Source organism: Electrona antarctica (genome assembly GCF_951216825.1).
Source record: "Electrona antarctica genome assembly, chromosome: 3".
In the NCBI taxonomy this organism is placed as follows: domain Eukaryota; kingdom Metazoa; phylum Chordata; class Actinopteri; order Myctophiformes; family Myctophidae; genus Electrona; species Electrona antarctica.
The window spans coordinates 9018334-9036875 of NC_136808.1; the positions used below are offsets into that span (position 1 = coordinate 9018334).

At 45.7% G+C, this 18542-nt stretch overlaps 1 protein-coding gene across 3 annotated transcripts; it reads right to left on the reverse strand.

Annotated features, from left to right (window-relative positions):
* Positions 1-3168: 3168 nt before the first annotated feature.
* On the reverse strand, positions 3169-12793 carry LOC306920134 (E3 ubiquitin-protein ligase MARCHF3). 3 transcript variants are annotated; one of them, XM_079496765.1, is made up of 5 exons: positions 12692-12793; positions 9578-9793; positions 8235-8436; positions 4608-4814; positions 3169-3758 (listed from the first exon to the last, which is right to left on the reverse strand). In XM_079496765.1, the coding sequence occupies exons 2-5, from the start codon at positions 9745-9747 to the stop codon at positions 3585-3587; spliced, it is 753 nt and encodes a 250-aa protein (XP_079352891.1). In that variant the 5' UTR covers positions 9748-9793; positions 12692-12793; the 3' UTR covers positions 3169-3584. The 3 variants fall into 3 exon arrangements, with proteins under 3 accessions (XP_079352891.1, XP_079352892.1, XP_079352890.1); XM_079496766.1 differs by lacking the exon at positions 12692-12793 and adding an exon at positions 11805-11853 and having other exon boundaries at positions 8235-8433; XM_079496764.1 differs by lacking the exon at positions 12692-12793 and adding an exon at positions 11805-11853.
* Between the last annotated feature and the right edge of the window lie 5749 nt (positions 12794-18542).

Consider the following 18542-nt stretch of genomic DNA (forward strand, 5'->3'; position numbering starts at 1 on the left):
ACCATGATTAACATCCAATAAGGCAACATTTTCAAGTTTCATTATAATTTAAGTAGCATGGAACGGGTAAAACTAGGGGTTTTTCATGATTCTGAATCCATTGCAAGCATTCGTTTTACACGCAAAACACTCATTCACCTAAAAACGGCCATAGCCGTCATCACAAATATGATATAGGCCTATGGCTATAGCCAAATTTAGCCCAAGGAGTGATTTTGTGCCAAACTAGTGCTTGGAATGGATTCAGAATCATGAAAAACCCTAGCTCCGCAATTTGCAACTCTAGATTTGTTTATAATGGGGTGAGTTGCAATACCCTCCATTGACTCCTACTCATCCAATTTGCGTTTGCGATCTGCTTGTATTAAACAACGTTAAACTCACCAACATTGCAGCTCTAGACCAAGCTTGAATTATCCTCTTTCAATCTGCCGAGCTTTTGTTTCATAAAAATCCACCGTAGATATGAGCTACTTTCTGTCAAGAAATTCTGTGCAGGTGATTCTTTTTCTAGAATGGAGTTTGGAAGCACTCGCCGTAAGTCACTGAACGGCCCTGCGTAGGCTACCACCTGTTTCGAATTTGCACATAATGCAGGAGGCAGCAGCGCGACCCGTTAACAAAAACGAGTGCTTCCAAAATGCAACACTTAGAAAAAGAATCACCTGCACATAATTTCTTGACAGAAAGTAGCTCATAACATATGAGCTACTTTCTGTCAAGAAATCCACCGTAGACATATGTCTAACCGTTATCCTTAAACTTCTTTGCCTTTTTGACTAATTTTTAGCCCTGCATCTACATTGACACATTGTGAGCTTGTAGATCGGCTATTTGAACTATTCAAATAGCCAAGATATCCAAACTGACAAATATTTTAACATAATACTTCACATGTGGGCTCTGATTTGGGGGTCAAACAATAACTTTATATTTTAGTTCAATAAATAAACAATTATTCAATGTTTCTTATAGTTAGGCCACCTTAAGTCTGGAACTAAAATATGAACTGCTGCTCTACCTATTGTTTAAAGGACCATGCACTTCACCACTTTTCAACCTATCTTCATAAAATAGGTCCTCACCAATAATCATGATAAAATGGCACTATTTTTTTCTACTCAGTCTGTCTCATAGGAGGGCTGTTGGCAGTTCAGAAGGCAAGATTTCTTTACAAAAATGTTTAGATTTGTATTATCGTGAGAACGATGGCTTAATTCCATTTTCGCATTGCAACTTTTCAGGACTAGAAAGCCTGCAGTTTCTATTAGCTTGGATTCCCCATCGATGATGTCACTGGTGGACGGGTTTCTGAACTGCCCACAGCCCTCCTATGAGACACAGACTGAGTAGAAATAAATTGTGCCATTTTATCATGATTATTAGTTACCTATTACCTATTATATGAAGATAAGTTGAAAAGTGGTGAAGTGATCCTTTAAGTAGGCTACAATTATATAAATCAAATGTACCTGTAGAAAAAAAGAGGCCAGGTCTTATGTAATAATTTTAATTAAAACATGGACATAGTGGTGACATCACCCGTTGGTTTTGGAGTCATGTTTTGAAGAATTTCTTCTTCTTGGTCTGCGTGTTCTCTCCTCCGCGTCATCAGTTCCCATACCCAAGGCGGGGTTGGCTAAAGGGCGTTTCTGTGTGGAGTTTGCATGTTCTCCCCGTGTCTCCTAGGGTAGGTACCCTCACATGTTCTGTAGGTACCCTCACATGTTCTGTAGGTACCCTCACCCTTAGGGTAGGTAAGGTCTGCCACCTCGGGGCGACTGATTGCCTCGTCACTCAAGGGTCCTTCTGGCCGATCCACACGGTCACGACTCTTTTCTGTTCTGGCCCCACAGTGGTGGAATGAACTTCCCACTGATGTTAGGACAGCAGAGTCACTGCCCATATTTCGCCGCAGGTTGAAAACCCACCTCTTCAGGAAACACTACCCTTCCTCTCTGCCTGACCTACTTGTTGTTAACTAGTTGTACGAACGCTTGTTTTCTATTGTTGTATTGTTTATTGGATCTTGTTTAGTCGATACACTTAATTGTTTTAGCTCATGCTCATTTGATTTAGCTATTTTGTCTCATCTGTTTAAGGAAATAGGTAGCTGATATATTGCACTTTTACCTTAGCGCTAGGTATACTCTTGGTTGCTTGTTTTTGCAGAAAATGCACTAAAGACTTCTGGTGATTAGTAGTTTTTGTTCCCTACCTATGTTGAATACACTTATTGTAAGTCGCTTTGGATAAAAGCGTCTGCTAAATGACTGTAATGTAATGTAATGTAATGTAATGTAGTAGGTACCCTCACATGTTCTCCCCGTGTCCCCTATGGTAGGTACCCTCACATGTTCTCCCCGTGTCCCCTAGGGTAGGTACCCTCACATGTTCTCACCGTGTCCCTTAGGGTAGGTACCCTCACATGTTCTCCCCGTGTCCCCTAGGGTAGTCCTGGTCTCTAAACTACCTACCCCTGGCCAGCCGGGCGCCTGATGGAGGGGAAAGGAACTGGTCGGAATAACGTGTTCCTTCCACACGCTACATCCGGCCGGGGAAACTCTCCCCTGTCAGGTGAAAAGAAGCAGCTTGGACTCCTCATGCATAGAAGGAAGCATGAGGTCAGTCCGCTGCCCCCCAGGTTGGCAGAGGAAGTGTAGCGCCCAGGATTACATATAGATAATTCATCGTGGGATAAAAATTATATAAAAAAAAGGCGAATGCCACAGGGCGCTTTTGTTAACAAAAAAGTCAGAACCTAAAAAAATAAAATAAAGGCAACACTGTCTTGCCATGCCATAGTTACAATTTACAGCAATAACTAAACAAGCCCTTTTCAGGTTCATATTATGTCTCTGTGGTGTCATGGCCCTAGCCTGGGTAAACCCCTCCATCCTCGCCAGATTTTCATTTGTTGTCCAGCAGGGGGAGTGGTTTTACCAGGCTAGGTTGGACCAGATGGCTCTGGGTTGGACATGTTTCACTATCAGCTGATTGATTGATTGATTGATTGATTGATTGATTGATTGATTGATTGATTGATTGATTGATTTTGATTGAAGTATTTATTAACATTTCAAGTACAACTCAATACAGAAACTGTTAACTGTGAGTGGACGACACCATAAAGCATTACACTAGCTTCCACAGGAAATTACACAAGTCTGACTTATTTGAATGTTTATTAATTTATCAAAAACAAGGGTGTAGGAAATTTCTAAAAGGCTGTTTTAGGTATTCCATTTCCTTCACCTCAATATTGTCTTGGCAGTTAAAAAAAAAGTTAAACAATTGAGCTTCATAGCTTGTTCAAAATGGGTAAAGCCTTCTCAATAATGCGTAATCCCTCGTCTGTGTAGCTTCATCATCCTTCTCAAGTTCCCTTGTGTTTGGGTTGTAGACTGGGTCCATTTAGAACTACAACCATGGAGGTTGGGTCCATTTAGAACTACAACCATGGAGGCTGGGTAGAACTACAACCATGGAGGTTGGGTAGAACTACAACCATGGAGGTTTGGTCCATTTAGAACTACAACCATGGTGTCCTGTGCTTGAGGTTGCCAGGTTGGGTCCATTTAGAACTACACAATGGTGTCTTTGTTGGCGGTCTTTCTGAAGAAGTGCATCGACAGGGCCTGCTGGTGGTGGTGTGTGGAATCTGTGGCTGTGGAGTTTGCCGGAAGGACCTGGAGTCTCACACTCTGGTCCGTGTTTCTCCAGGTGTGGAACAGGTGGATGTGGAAACGCACCGACACCTGCAGGACGGAGGAGGAAGGAAGTACAAGTATCAATACCTTGATTTAAAAATACTACATTGCAAGTAAAAATCTGGGATTTAAAATTGAGTAAAGTTTAATGTACTTAAAGTAACTAAAGTAAAAAGTATTCATTACGTAGAAGTGAGTTTTCAAATGTATAAATCTTTTGGAAAATAGCAAGCTCATAATGTGTCACATCATGACACATTATGAGCTTGTAGAACGGCTATTTTCAAATGGCCAAAATATATATAGCCTATAGGGCTGAAGGAATTCCTTACATAAAAGCTTAAAGCTAAATAGACAGTGACTGTACAATATGAGTGATGCTCGATCTGCTTACCACTATAGTGTTCATTTTGTCAAAGTATGATGAAGAATGTTCATCGACTACCTTTTTTCACAGATGAAAACTAAATAAAAACGAAGCTATAGTAGCCTATAGGATATTGAGAATTTCGTTAACAAATTAAAACTAGACAAAAATGTTAGGGAGGGACTACTAGTATACAGAAGAGATCCAGTAACTAAAATACGAGGCATTTTATGTTTGGTTGCGCTCTGAAAATAGCAGATCTACAAGCTCACAGCGACGTGTTGTGAGCTTTGTGCCATTTGTACGCATGCAACAGAGTGTAAAATCAGCCAAAAAGATTTTATCTACGAAATTAACTCTAGATTGAATCAACTAAAATCGTATGACATGTATTTAGTCGACTAAAACTAGACAAATTTTTTTTTTTAGATGACTAGAAAACTATAATCCAAATTTATACCAAAAGAACGTGACGTAACTAAATCTGCCGTCTGAAAGAACCATGCAACCAACCCGTCGGTCTTCCTTACCACGGTCCAGAAGACGTAGATGGTGAGTAGCGTCAGGGTGAGGAGCAGCAGTCCTACGGCCTCCACGGTGTTGGTGTGGAGCAGCTCCGTGGCTCCCTGAACACACAGCCATCCCGACAGGCTGGCAAGAGGGCTGATGAGGAGGAAGCACAGCACGTCACCACACAGGGTCCTTCTCTGGGCCTGCATGGACGCACCGCACAGCCACTGTATACGGGACGGCACAGGAGGAGGAGGAGGAGAAAGAAGCACATGAACCCCCGGAAGATTAATACGTGTAATGGGATTTTGAAGATGACAATACTAACTGTCGTAACTGCATTAACACGAGTCATCACAGATCACCTGTTTGCGTCTGTCAGAGGACCTATTACTAGACCTTATTACATGGCTTGGTTGAATGCTTGATTCTGATTGATCAATCGCTTAATTCAGCGGTGAATTATGTGTCGATAATGACACATAATTCACCGTATAACAGACCGCTGCCTAATCAAACCCTCTGAGCACCAGCTGCGCGGCTGCGCCCCACTTGATTTACTGCTGTTTCCAACATGACAGCCATGTAAACACACACACACTGTCGGTGAATTATCCCCCGACAATGACCACCTAGCCAGATATTATCCCTTACATAGGACCTTGTTTGACCATGTCCACTTGACCACACCTCCAATGTATTTGTGCTTCTTCATTGTGTATAAGAGAGACGCATTTGAACAGCTCTGGAGGCCTTGCATTCGTGCAGTCTCCCTGGGTGGGTACAGACCAACCCTTGTAATAAAGTATCATTGTTTCAGTCCACTCTCTACCTTGATTATTTCTCAAAGACTCTGATGTGAGTTCTAAATAATCCACCACAATTATGGTGCTGTGAGCAGGGTCCGAACCTGCGCGGGAAAACCCCATTCACCACATACGCCATGGGGTTCCCAAACCTTTTCATGTCAAGGACCCCCAAGTTGACACTAATTATAGCCCGCGGGCACCCATTTGAAGAGACATGCCCTGCAGGGACCCCCATAAGAGAAGATTTTTACGGCTCTATAGCAGTGATTCTCAAACCGTTTAATTTCAAGGACTCCCAGTTTGACATGCATTAGTCTACGAACCCCGTTTAATGGCATTTCTATCTCTGGGACCCCCAATTTATATTGTAAAAGCAATGTTAAGTTATGGACCCTTAATTATGGGTCTGTAACTCTGAGATTGTACAAATGGAACCAAATGGACCCACACTCTCAGAGTTACAGAGCCATAAGGTTCCATTTGGTTCCAAACTATCATTTAGCTGGGGACCACATGGAACTACCTCAAGGACCCCTAGGGGTCCCCGGACCCCACTTTGGGAACCACTGGATTGCGCACAATATGAAAATTGCCACCACCAGTGGTGTGAAAAAGTACTCAAATGTAAAAGTATCAATCCTGCGATATAGAAATACTCTGTTACAAAACGTCCAATTCAAAACGCACTTGAGTAAAAAGTATTTAAGTAAAAGTACTCATTATGCAGATTGAATGTTTTCAAATGTATAAAAATCTTATTGAAAATCGCCGATCTACAAGCTCACAATGCGATACAATGAGCGGCATATTATGGCGATAAACGATAATACCAATAATCGTCAGGGATCCCTAGCAGCTCATGTGTGTATCTGAGCATGCGTGAGCAGCGTGTGTATATGCTCTGTAATATTATTACATGTAGCTTTGAAATATTCAGTGTCTACCTTTTCTTTTTAATGACATTTTTATCCCACGATTTTGTAACACATTTTTTTCCCCCGGTGACAATTGCCTAAAAACTGTAATACTGGGCGCTACTCTCCCTCTGCTAACCTGGGGAGAGCCCTGAATTGAGCTCATGCTTCCTTCAATGCATGAGTGAGCGAGCAGGCTGCTTCTTATCAACTGACAGGGGTGGAGTTTCCCCCGATTGGACGTAGCGCGTGGAAGGAACACGTTATTCCAACCAGTTCCTCTCCCCTCCATCAGGCGCCCCGGCTGGCCAGGTGGAGGCAGTATAGAGACCAGGATTACTGCATGTTTTTGTGAGGGTAGGCTACCTACCCTAGGGGACACAGGGAGAACATGTGAGGGTATCTACCCTAGGGGACACAGGGAGAACATGTGAGGGTACCTACCGGGGACACGGGGAGAACATGTGAGGGTACCTACCCTAGAGGACACGGGAGAGCATGTGAGGGTACCTACCTTAGGGGACACGGGGAGAACATGTGAGGGTACCTACCCTAGGACACACGCACGCACGCACGCACACACACACACACACACACGCGGCCAAGTAAACAACAGATTACAGGTGCTGCATGGCTTCACATGCCAATAGGAAGAGGAGGAGGAAGCCAATTATACCCTGGCCTGTCCTGGCCTGTCCTGTCCTGTCGTGAGCAGAGGCACAGCATGGGAGGGAAGGAAAGGAGGCAGCATCTAATCTGGCTCTCAGGCTAAGTGGCTTTAGGGCAGGCTTTAATAAATGCAGTCCAGAGAGAGTAGCATGTGCCCTAGCCTGAAAGAGCCCTATATATATGCTTCATGGGCATGGAGGGGCGGAACAACATCGAGTCGACATCCTATTGGTTCACCAGCCTATGAGCCCGCCTCCCCTCCCCTCACTGACGTGACGTCACCACATTTTAAATAACAAGGTTCACTCCAAGCCACCAGGGTGGCTCTCCAACGTTGAAGCGCTCGGCCCTACTGGTCAGAGGTGGGACTGCAGGCGGACCCGTGGATTTATGACGAGGAAACCCCGTGCCGCTGGAGTTTAACATTGAGCGCCCGTATGCACAAGTGCAAAACGCGGAAGTAGACCGTTCTTCCGGGTGCTTCAAAACACCACTGAGCAACTTCTATTGAAATTAATAGCGGGGGGCGGGGCTGTCGCTCCCGGTCCGCTCTCTATCCTTTATTGCTCTATGGGCTACATGTGCCCCAACGTGAAACCACTTCCAATAGTAGCTCCTCCCACTGTAGGAGCACCGACGTCTGACGTCATTTACGCATCCCACCTGCAGGGTCATGTTTTGAATTCCCATAGACAGCGTTTAATTACACCCGAGGGTGTTCTTTATCGTCATTAGACGGTTCCAAACTCATTTAATATTATTTATCGTCATTAGACGGTTCCAAACTCATTTAGTATTACAAATTATCACTTCATTTAGTTTTAGTCCCATTTTAGTCACCTGGAATGTTTTAGTGTTAAGTCTAGTTTTAGTCGACTAAATTTACAGTTGATTTAGTAGACTAAAATGTATTTTGGCGGGCCAGCCGGGCCTTGATGCCGTCATAATGAGTAATGACTCATTATATACTTATACTTATACTTATACTGGATCTCTTGTCCACTAGTCCCTTCCTAACATGTTAGTCTAGTTTTTATTTGTGGACAAAATTGTCAATATATATTTAGTCTTAGTTTTAGTCATCATAGCTTAGTTTTCATTTAGTTTCCATTTAGTTTTCGGCAGTGAAAAAAGATAGTCGACGAACGTAATTTCGTCGTAGTATGAAACGAAATCAACACTGTTCTGCATACTGTGAAAAAAAAAAAAAAATCAATCAATCAATCAATCAATGAATGGTGGTCGTCGGTCTCACCTGGGTGAAGGGCTTGGCCAGGCGTTCCAGGGCATAGTGGTGGTGGCAGAGCTCACAGTGGCTGCTGTTGGAGGCGCTGAGCCAGCGCTCCAGACAGCCGCGGTGCACCAGGGCCAGAGAGCCAGAGCACTCACAGGGAGACAGCAGCTCCCCGGGACCTCCTCCAGACTCATGGCAGATCCTACAGAACGGCTCCTCACTACTAGTCAGGTGGGAGAAATAGGAGAGAAACGTTAAGATGGAGTGCCGTGATTTTTTAAATGTATTTGTTTATTTAGTTTTAGTTTTTCATGTGTTTATGAGGCGACAGTACTTCATTAGACCCCTTGGTGTGGTTGTTATGTCATGTGTTTATGAGGTGACAGTACTTCATTAGACCCCTTGGTGTGGTTGTTATGTCATGTGTTTATGAGGTGACAGTACTTCATTAGAGCCCTTGGTGTGGTTGTTATGTCATGTGTTTATGAGGTGACAGTACTTCATTAGACCCCTTGTGTGGTTGTTATGTCATGTGTTTATGAGGTGACAGTACAGCACTTCATTAGACCCCTTGTGTGGTTGTTATGTCATGTGTTTATGAGGCGACAGTACTTCATTAGACCCCTTGGTGTGGTTGTTGTGTCATGTGTTTATGAGGTGACAGTACTTCATTAGACCCCTTGGTGTGGTTGTTATGTCATGTGTTTATGAGGTGACAGTACAGCACTTCATTAGACCCCTTGTGTGGTTGTTATGTCATGTGTTTATGAGGCGACAGTACTTCATTAGACCCCTTGGTGTGGTTGTTATGTCATGTGTTTATGAGGTGACAGTACTTCATTAGACCCCTTGGTGTGGTTGTTATATCATGTGTTTATGAGGTGACAGTACAGCACTTCATTAGACCCCTTGGTGTCTAATGAAGTACACCCCTTAGGTTAAAGCTGTCAAATAATTGTAGTGAAGTAAAAGCACAATATTTGGATCTGAGATGTAGTGGAGTAGTAAAAAATCACACCCGTGTGAACTGAGTGGTGCAACTACACATGTATTGTTATAGTTACTGTACATTAGAACCAGGAAAGCATCTGTGTCATAAGTACTCTCCGCATGAATTCAGTCTCAACAGTGTCACTTGAAGGTAGGTCACTCCTTCAGTGACGTCACATACTAACCATAGCAACCATGCTCACCCGTACAGGCACAAACACACACGGGTACTAACAAAGGCAGTTGTTGGAGTGGTTTGCACCACTCAAAAAGTAAAAGTATTGGAAATTGGAAATACTCAAGTAAATTGTAATTGTACTTATGTATAGTACTTAATTAAATGTACTTAGTTACTTTACACCCCTGTCCATTACCTATCGATCGTCCTGTGTTGTACAGAGTGGTCATCACCATCGCCACAACCAACCATCACTTCCTGGTTGTGGATGATTGGCTCCTCCCCCTGCACGTCGTCCTCAGGCACAGACTTCAGCTCCGCTACAGGGCTGCCCACACACAGGCCCAGGGGCTGCTCCGCTGTCATGGCTGCTACATTCAGGCCTCTCTCAGGACAGAAGCATCATTCCACCCTGGAAGCAGACATGGTATGTATTAAAAATCACACCCGTGTGAAGTGAGGGGCGCTCTTATCATCGTACATCATCATGCATCATCTCATACTGGCCAATCAGAATGCCCCATTGCAAGATGCTGTACTCTGTCGTCGACCCTAACAGTACGTTTTAACAGCGGGAGACCAACGGCAACGGCCGGGCGACGTCGCCCCAAAAGATGCCCACTTTTCGACCATCGCCTGTTCGCCTGCTATCGCCTCTATCGCCAGTAGTTGCCGGGTCCCATTGACAAATAATGCACTTCCGGAAAATTCGTCTGGCTGTCACCCGCTGTTAAAACGTACTGTGAGCCATTCCAACCTGTCAAAGTGGGCAGGGGTGAGGTGGGTTCGGGGGGTGAGGCCAAGGGGAGGGTCGACTACAGGCTCAATGGAGACAATTAAGTAATCTATCCTATTAAAAGACATCCAATGTACATTTAACGATTACTGCAACAGGTTAAAAGAGCAGTTTGTGTTACATAGGGTATTCTGACAGATTCAAACTACAGCTATGCAGATTATGCAAGTGAATCCAACACCTGAGCGGCTGGTGAGTCACAACACCAGAGGGAGTTCAACAAACCATGTGCAACCCAGATTTGGCACAAACAAGGGACTAAATTAATTTCGCCCTACCAACTGTCATTAAGACATGTGAATCCCTTGACTCCTTCAAAACCGCTCTCAAAGGGCACCTACGGACGGCTGCAATTCGAGCCCCAGTAAAATCTGAATCCCCACCCACCCCTTTTTCCCCACACTGTAGATGTTCCCCCTTTTTACCTCCTTTATGATGATTTCCTGTTTTTGGCTATAAGTGTATATTTCTACGTCTCTAAATGTTATGATGAATTGAAAACGGTGGACCCTCTTGTAAACAAGTGTACTGCTTTATGGTGTCGTCCACTCACAGTTAACAGTTTTTGTATTGAGTTTTGCTTGAAATGTACTGTAATTCTGCAAACTACTGCAAAATACTGCAAAATACTTCAATCAATCAAAAACAACATATGCAGGTATGCTCCAGGGAAACGTACACATTGTCTTAAGTGAATACTGCATAGCTGAGCTCCTCCCCTCTGAGTTCAGAGAGAAGTTCATCAGGCTGCAGCATGAGAACAAGATGCTGAGGCTGCATCAGGAGGACTGTGTGAGAGTCAGCGAGCTGCAGGCTCAGCTTGAAGAGGCACACAGAACACGCAGCAAACTGGACACGGACAATAGGTTGAGCAGAGAGCGGATGACTGCTCTGCAGCAGCAGGTCGAAGACCTCCAGAAGGCTTTACAGAGTCAGGCGGCCAAACCTGATGATTCTAACTTGAAGAGGAAACTTGACGCTCACATGGTTCAGCTGAATGATGAGATCATGAAGAAGAAAGAGCTTCTGGAGGACCTTCAGCCAGACTACACGCAGACATCCCTGAGAGTGGATGAGCTGATGGCTGCTCTAAAGAAGAAGGATGATGACATGAGAGCTATGGAGGAGAGGTACAAAATGTACCTGGAGAAAGCTCGCAATGTGATCAGGGCCTTGGACCCCAAGTTGAATCCAGCCACGGCTGAGATTCTTGCCCTGAAGAACCAGCTGGCAGACAGGGAAAAGCGGATCATCAGTCTAGAGCGGGAATGTGAACAGGCCAAGCTGAGAGAGTACGAGGAGAAGCTGATAGTGACGGCTTGGAACAACAAGAGTCTGAACTTTCAGAAGCTGGCCATCGAGAATCGGCTGGGAGGCCGCGCCACCTCCCTGGTGCCCCCCGGCCAGTCGTTCTTGTCGCAGCAGCGACAGGTCACTAACGCCACGCGCCGGCTGTCTATCAACGCGCCAGCCACCAGCACCAAGTAGACTCCACACACTCCTTCAGCATCCACGACCACCAAGTAGATCCCACCACTGCCACCAATTGTAAGAATGACCGTGTTAGTGGCTGGAGAAACAGTACAGCAGGCATTGGTAAAGGTTAACCAATAGTATGTTTATTCACCAAAGAGCACTACCAACTGGCATGAATACAATAAGCTCTCTACTCCCAGCACAGACTTCAGTTCACTGGCAAAATGGCAGCCTTTTATACCCAGCTGGAGATAATGATAATGGACTATACCATTTACAGGGGTGTCTTCAAATGAGAACATACCATAAATACATACATAAGCATACAATAAATACATAACCTTAAACCATACAAATGTTACAAGTTTCTGTGAACTACATGAACCATACAAGTTATAATAAGTCCTTCACACTACAACATAAATAAGCAATCACAACAGCACATCTTAACCCCTCCTGCTATCCTGACATGGTCCAGCCCAATCCTTACTGAAACACATCACAGGCAATTGTTAGGCATTCAATCAAACCTCAACAATAGAACTCCACATTATTGCACTTCCCAAACATATTGCATCTATAACCCACATTGCACTTAATTGCCCCTCATGTTTGTTAATCACCAAGCATTTCCCCAGGTGGAACTCGTTGGCTGAGTGGCCATCTCAGCTAAACAGGAAACACTGTATTAAACAATAAAATCATGACTGCAAAATACAACTGTGCAAGTTAATAAAGTGCCAATATGCTGTGCAACATAAGTAACAGAGGACCACTCTGTTACACCTACACACACAATACACAGACATGCACATGATGCAGTTAAATTAAACATTAACAAATCAACTAACATTCAACTGTGGCAGTGCTTATAATAGGGACGTATTTAGTTTGCATGTAGTTTAGTATACATTATATTACTAAACTACACGCAAACCAAATACTTCCCTGCATTGTAGACTAGCCTACAGACTTTACAAGCAGATAATACTACATAATCTACAAGACAATATCCAAAGAGAAAAACATTCTTCTTACCATTAACAGCAGAAGCATTGCTTTTATAAAAAAATAAAATAAAAAAATAAGTGACCTCCCTTATTCTAGAAAATTGCTAGCAAGTCAAGACCGCTCCTCGTGTGTTTATCACAGAATGGTGTGTGTGTGTGTGTGTGTGTGTGTGTGTGTGTGTGTGTGTGTGTGTGTGTGTGTTGTCCACACAGAGAGGTGTTTGCTGTCCTTAGCCAGCCTATACAGATTACCACCGTTGAAGGACGTCACAGAGAACAGAGAGGGATTAAGCCCAGGGGACACCGACCGAGGAGGGCCCAGACTAGACCAATGGAAACGTCACATATCCCAGTCAGTCGCACTACCACCCTATAGTCAGTCTACCTCTACCATATCCCCCCCCCCTAATCCTGTTAGTTAGGGGCTACCAGGCAGGCAGCCAATCCAACCCCCTCGCTGCCTGGTCTGAATGGTCAATTATTATAGGCTTGGGTTTGGTTCTCAATCTCAACCTGTGTGTGTATATGTGTGTGTGTGTGTGTGTGTGTGTGTGTGTGTGTGTGCGTGTGTGTGTGTGTGTGTGTATGTGTGTGTGTGTGTGTGTGTGTGTGTGTGTGTGTGTGTGTGTGTGTGCGTGTGAGTGTGTGCGTGCGTGCGTGCGTGCGTGCATGTGTGCGCGCGTGCGTGCGTGTGGTTCTCAACCTGTTTTCACAACATGTATGTGTGGAAAGTGTGGAACTCCTATATTCCAAGTGCTTATCAGATATATCAGTTATTATCAAATGTAAGAATTGGGGTCCCCAAATATGATTATTTTGGGGGGTCCCCAGTTCCAATATGATTATTTGGGGGGGGGGTTTCTCCAGAAGGAAAATCTTGTCTATGAGATTTGTCTCTTGGCAATATCGGAAGAGGGCGCAGTGGAGTAACTAAAAGTAATTTTTTTGCAGTGAAAAAAAAACAATCCCTTTCTGGCAAAAAGTGCATTTTTTTACATGTGGTGGGGGGCTCAGAGTGCGTCCACTAAGGAAAGTATAGCTTTCTAATTACACAAGCCGCCTTTATATTGGTGAGTATAGGTAAAACGTTTTTTATATTTCCGCTAAAGAGGAGAGGCTGGTCTGCATTTCATGTGAGGGCAGGAAGAGAACGGCCCCATAGCGTAAATGCAATGGCATGCAGCAAAGGGCATTAGGGCTATGGACCAGAGCTAACTGATTTCCTACGACATATTATGAGTCGTAACTAGTGGTTCTCAATGCAGTCCTTTTCCTCTTTTCCTCTCTCTATTTCCCTAACCCTGTCGACGGGACATTCATGTGGAAGCTGCTCCTGACGAAGCTCAAAAGGAGTGGACATCATTGGACATCATTGGGAATTCCTTCATGAACACACACCATAATGCACAACTCCCTCGGACGCAGAACAATATCCCCCAGAAATACAGCAGCACCCCAGAGATACAATACCACCCCAGACATGGGACAATAACCCCCAGACATGGGACAGTAACCCCCAGACATGGGACAGTAACCCCCAGACATGGGACAGTAACCCCCAGACATGGGACAGTAACCCTCAGACATGGGACAGTAACCCCCAGACATGGGACAGTAACCCCCAGACATGGGACAGTAACCCCCAGACATGGGACAGTAACCCCCAGACATGGGACAGTAACCCTCAGACATGGGACAATAACCCCCAGACATGGGACAGTAACCCTCAGACATACAGCAGCCCAGACATGGGACAGTAACCCCCAGACATGGGACAGTAACCCCCAGACATGGGACAGTAACCCCCAGACATGGGACAGTAACCCCCAGACATGGGACAGTAACCCCCAGACATGGGACAGTAACCCCCAGACATGGGACAGTAACCCTCAGACATGGGACAGTAACCCCCAGACATGGGACAGTAACCCCCAGACATACAGCAGCCCAGACATGGGACAGTAACCCCCAGACATGGGACAGTAACCCCCAGACATGGGACAGTAACCCCCAGACATGGGACAGTAACCCTCAGACATACAGCAGCCCAGACATGGGACAGTAACCCCCAGACATGGGACAGTAACCCCCAGACATGGGACAGTAACCCCCAGCCATGGGACAGTAACCCCCAGACATGGGACAGTAACCCTCAGACATGGGACAGTAACCCCCTGACATGGGACAGTAACCCCCAGACATGGGACAGTAACCCTCAGACATGGGACAGTAACCCCCTGACATGGGACAGTAACCCCCAGACATGGGACAGTAACCCCCAGACATGGGACAGTAACCCCCAGACATGGGACAGTAACCCTCAGACATGGGACAGTAACCCCCAGACATGGGACAGTAACCCCCAGACATGGGACAGTAACCCCCAGACATGGGACAATAACCCCCAGACATGGGACAGTAACCCCCAGACATGGGACAGTAACCCCTAGACATGGGACAGTAACCCCCAGACATGGGACAGTAACCCCCAGACATGGGACAGTAACCCTCAGACATACAGCAGCCCAGACATGGGACAGTAACCCCCGGACATGGGACAGTAACCCCCAGACATGGGACAATAACCCCCAGACATGGGACAGTATCCCCCTAGATATGGGACAGTAACCCCCAGACATGGGACAGTAACCCCCAGACATGGGACAGTAACCCCTAGACATGGGACAGTAACCCCCAGACATGGGACAATAACCCCCAGACATGGGACAGTAACCCTCAGACATGGGACAGTAACGCTCCGGTTCGGTCTCTATACTTTTATTACTCTATGACAGCAGCCCAGACATGGCTGGACTAACGGATCCCACATAAAGACACGTTCACATACACCCCGTCACGCTGCACTTCCTCTTTCTTATCCCTCTCTGTGGAAAGGCAGGCAGGCAGGCAGGCAGGCAGGCAGGCAGGCAGGCAGGCAGCGCAGGCAGGCAGGCAGGCAGGCAGCGCAGGCAGGCAGGCAGGCAGGCAGGCAGGCAGCGCAGGCAGGCAGGCAGGCAGGCAGCGCAGGCAGGCAGGCAGGCAGCGCAGGCAGGCAGGCAGGCAGGCAGGCAGGCAGGCAGGCAGGCAGGCAGCGCAGGCAGGCAGGCAGGCAGCGCAGGCAGGCAGGCAGCGCAGGCAGGCAGGCAGGCAGGCAGCGCAGGCAGGCAGGCATGGGCAGGCATGCAGGCAGGCAGGCAGGCAGGCAGGCAGGCAGGCAGGCATGCAGGCAGGCAGACAGACAGACAGACAGACAGACAGACAGACAGACAGACAGACAGACAGACAGACAGACAGACAGACAGAAGCTGTGGGCAATGGCTCTTTGCCGGTCTAGAGGTTGGCTATAATATGTTGTGTCTGGCTCTCAGTCAAAAGGTTCTATCTGCCACTGGGCCCCCCGAGTACATGTGCATTGTGTTAGCATGGACCCTTACGGCCCCTCTAATCCTCCTCAGCGCAGGAGGGCCCAGGGGCCACTATAGTCCATCTCCATCCCCCTGGGCTCCACTCTATTAATCCCTCCTGTCATCAAGGTCCCACAACAGCCATTAAAAGATGTTAATCCAGCGTGCACCTCTCTGTCCTTAAAGTCTCTCGTTCTCTCTCTCTCTCTCTCTCCCTCTCTCTCTGGATCGATAGCAGACAGAAGCACCGGAGGAGGCTGTCTGGACATTAGGTCACACACACATGTTCCACGCAGGGGTCATGAAGGCGTCACGGACATACAAAATGAGCAGACAATAATATGACCAGAATCACATAAAGAGCTATTCCCTGAATGACCATAACAGGTCTGTAACTCTGAGAGTGTACAAGTGGAACCAAATGGGTCCATTTGGTTCCATTTGTACACTCTCAGAGTTAAGGGGGTCCTTGTAAATAAAACTTTGAGAACCACTAGTACTAGTTGGACTCCTAATGTGCCATAGAAAACATAAGCCCTGACTGTGTCATATGATGAACTTTAAAGCATGATACATGCTTGTATTGCTTTATTTTGTTCATTAGATTGCATAAAGCATGTATCTACAATTTACAATTTACAATGTAGGCATTTAGCAGACGCTCTTAATCCAGAGCGATTTACATTAAGCAAGAACAAAAAGCATGGGAATACATCACATAGCATTTATCAAGAAACATGTGTAAGCTAAGAACGTAACTAGAACATATCTATATATAATGACACTATACATATAAGCTATACATATATATATTATACTATGCTGTACTGTTATTGTGCTGTCTACAACTCATACATAGGCCTAGACATTGGTGACTAAATTTGACTGAGGGACTGCCATTGGATTTTTTTTAATTTTCTGGAGTTTTGGAGATATGGCTGACATTACATTTAGCTACATGTTTGGGCATTTATTTCATATTTACATGTTGATTTCAGCTCTGACACTTATTTCAGACATGCTCTAGTATGTGAAGAGTCTGCCTGTGCTATTAACTCATTTTGGAGAAAAAAAAAAAAATTCTCCTCTGGTGAAAAGCTGTAATTTGTGCGATGGCAGTCTCTCAGTCAAATTTGGTCATAATTGGTTAAAAGACAATCAGGAATGAAACACAACACAATCCAGGACCTATTTCCATTGATGTCCTCAAAAAATATCCCTTTTGGAAATGTCAAACCCCCATATTGATTAGGCCAACCTTCATCTAGCTTCTTGCAGAAATACCAATCTATATTAGAAAATATATGAACAATATTGTCACACATAAGACTGAGTGATAAGAAACAATCTTATAAGCGATACTTGTGAGAAGAATTCACGTGAGAAACTAAGCCAAACCAAGAAGCTGTGAGCCAATTATTGTCCTGAGGTTTGATCCTAAATGTCAATCTGGGGGGCACGGTGGAACAGTCGGTAGTGCTGTCGCCTCACAGCTAGAAGGTCCTGGGTTCGATTCACGCTGGGGATGCTGTATTCTCCCCGTGTCCCCCTAGGGTAGGTACCCTCACATGTTCTCCCCGTGTCCCCTAGGGTAGGTACAATCACATGTTCTCCCATGTCGCCTAGGGTAGGTACAATCACATGTTCTCCCTGTGTCCCCTAGGGTAGGTACCCTCACAAAAAACATGCATTAATCCTGGTCTCTAAACTACCTCTCCCTGGCCAGCCACCCCATTCGACTGGTATCATCCATCTTATGGGCCCAGTATGTCCTGTTTATCATCCATCTTATGGGCCCAGTATGGCCATACTGGCATACTCACTGTCTCAGTATATCATTATCAGCTATTGTCATTATCACTGATGTCCTGATGGAGGCGCGCCTCCGTCAACGCTCGGCACGGCGACTCGCTCGGCGGTGCCTCACGTAGCTCAAGGCCACCAGACCCGACTCAGCGCCGTCCGAGTTATGTCCCGATAGGCAGAGAATAGTATATATTAGTAGCCCCTAGTTTCCATGCACCCAATAGTTGGAAATGACACGTCCACCAGGGGGAAACCTTGACCAGGCTATGGTGAGTAGGCCTATGCCAGTATGGCCATACTGGGCCCATAAGATGGATGATAAACTGGACATACTGGGCCCATAAGCATAAGATGGTATGATAACGGTCGGGGCGCCTGATGGAGGAAGGAGAAAGGAACTGGTCGGAATAACGTGTTCCTTCCACGCGTCCGGCCGGGGAAACTCTCCCCTGTCAGGTGAAAAGAAGCAGCTTGAGGCCAGTCCGCTGCCCCCCCAGGCTGGCAGAGGAAGCGCAGCGCCCAGGATTACATTAGATAATTGAGTACTACAGACGAAAAACTGTTTAAGTTAAAAAACTGTCAATCTGTGTGTGAGAACTGCAGCTGAGGGAGTCAGTCAGGAGCCACGAAGGCCAATAAATACAAGGTGGTGAGAGCTGCTCTTTATAA

Bases quoted from the DNA above. Each gene is read 5' to 3' on its own strand.
- LOC306920134 (XM_079496765.1), bottom strand. From the start codon at position 9,747: ATGACAGCGGAGCAGCCCCTGGGCCTGTGTGTGGGCAGCCCTGTAGCG. The intron at 8,437-9,577 runs GTAATGGACAGG...CCACCTGACTAG, and splicing joins CAACACAGGACGATCGATAG to TAGTGAGGAGCCGTTCTGTA. The intron at 4,815-8,234 runs GTGAGACCGACG...TCCCGTATACAG, and splicing joins TGGCCAAGCCCTTCACCCAG to TGGCTGTGCGGTGCGTCCAT.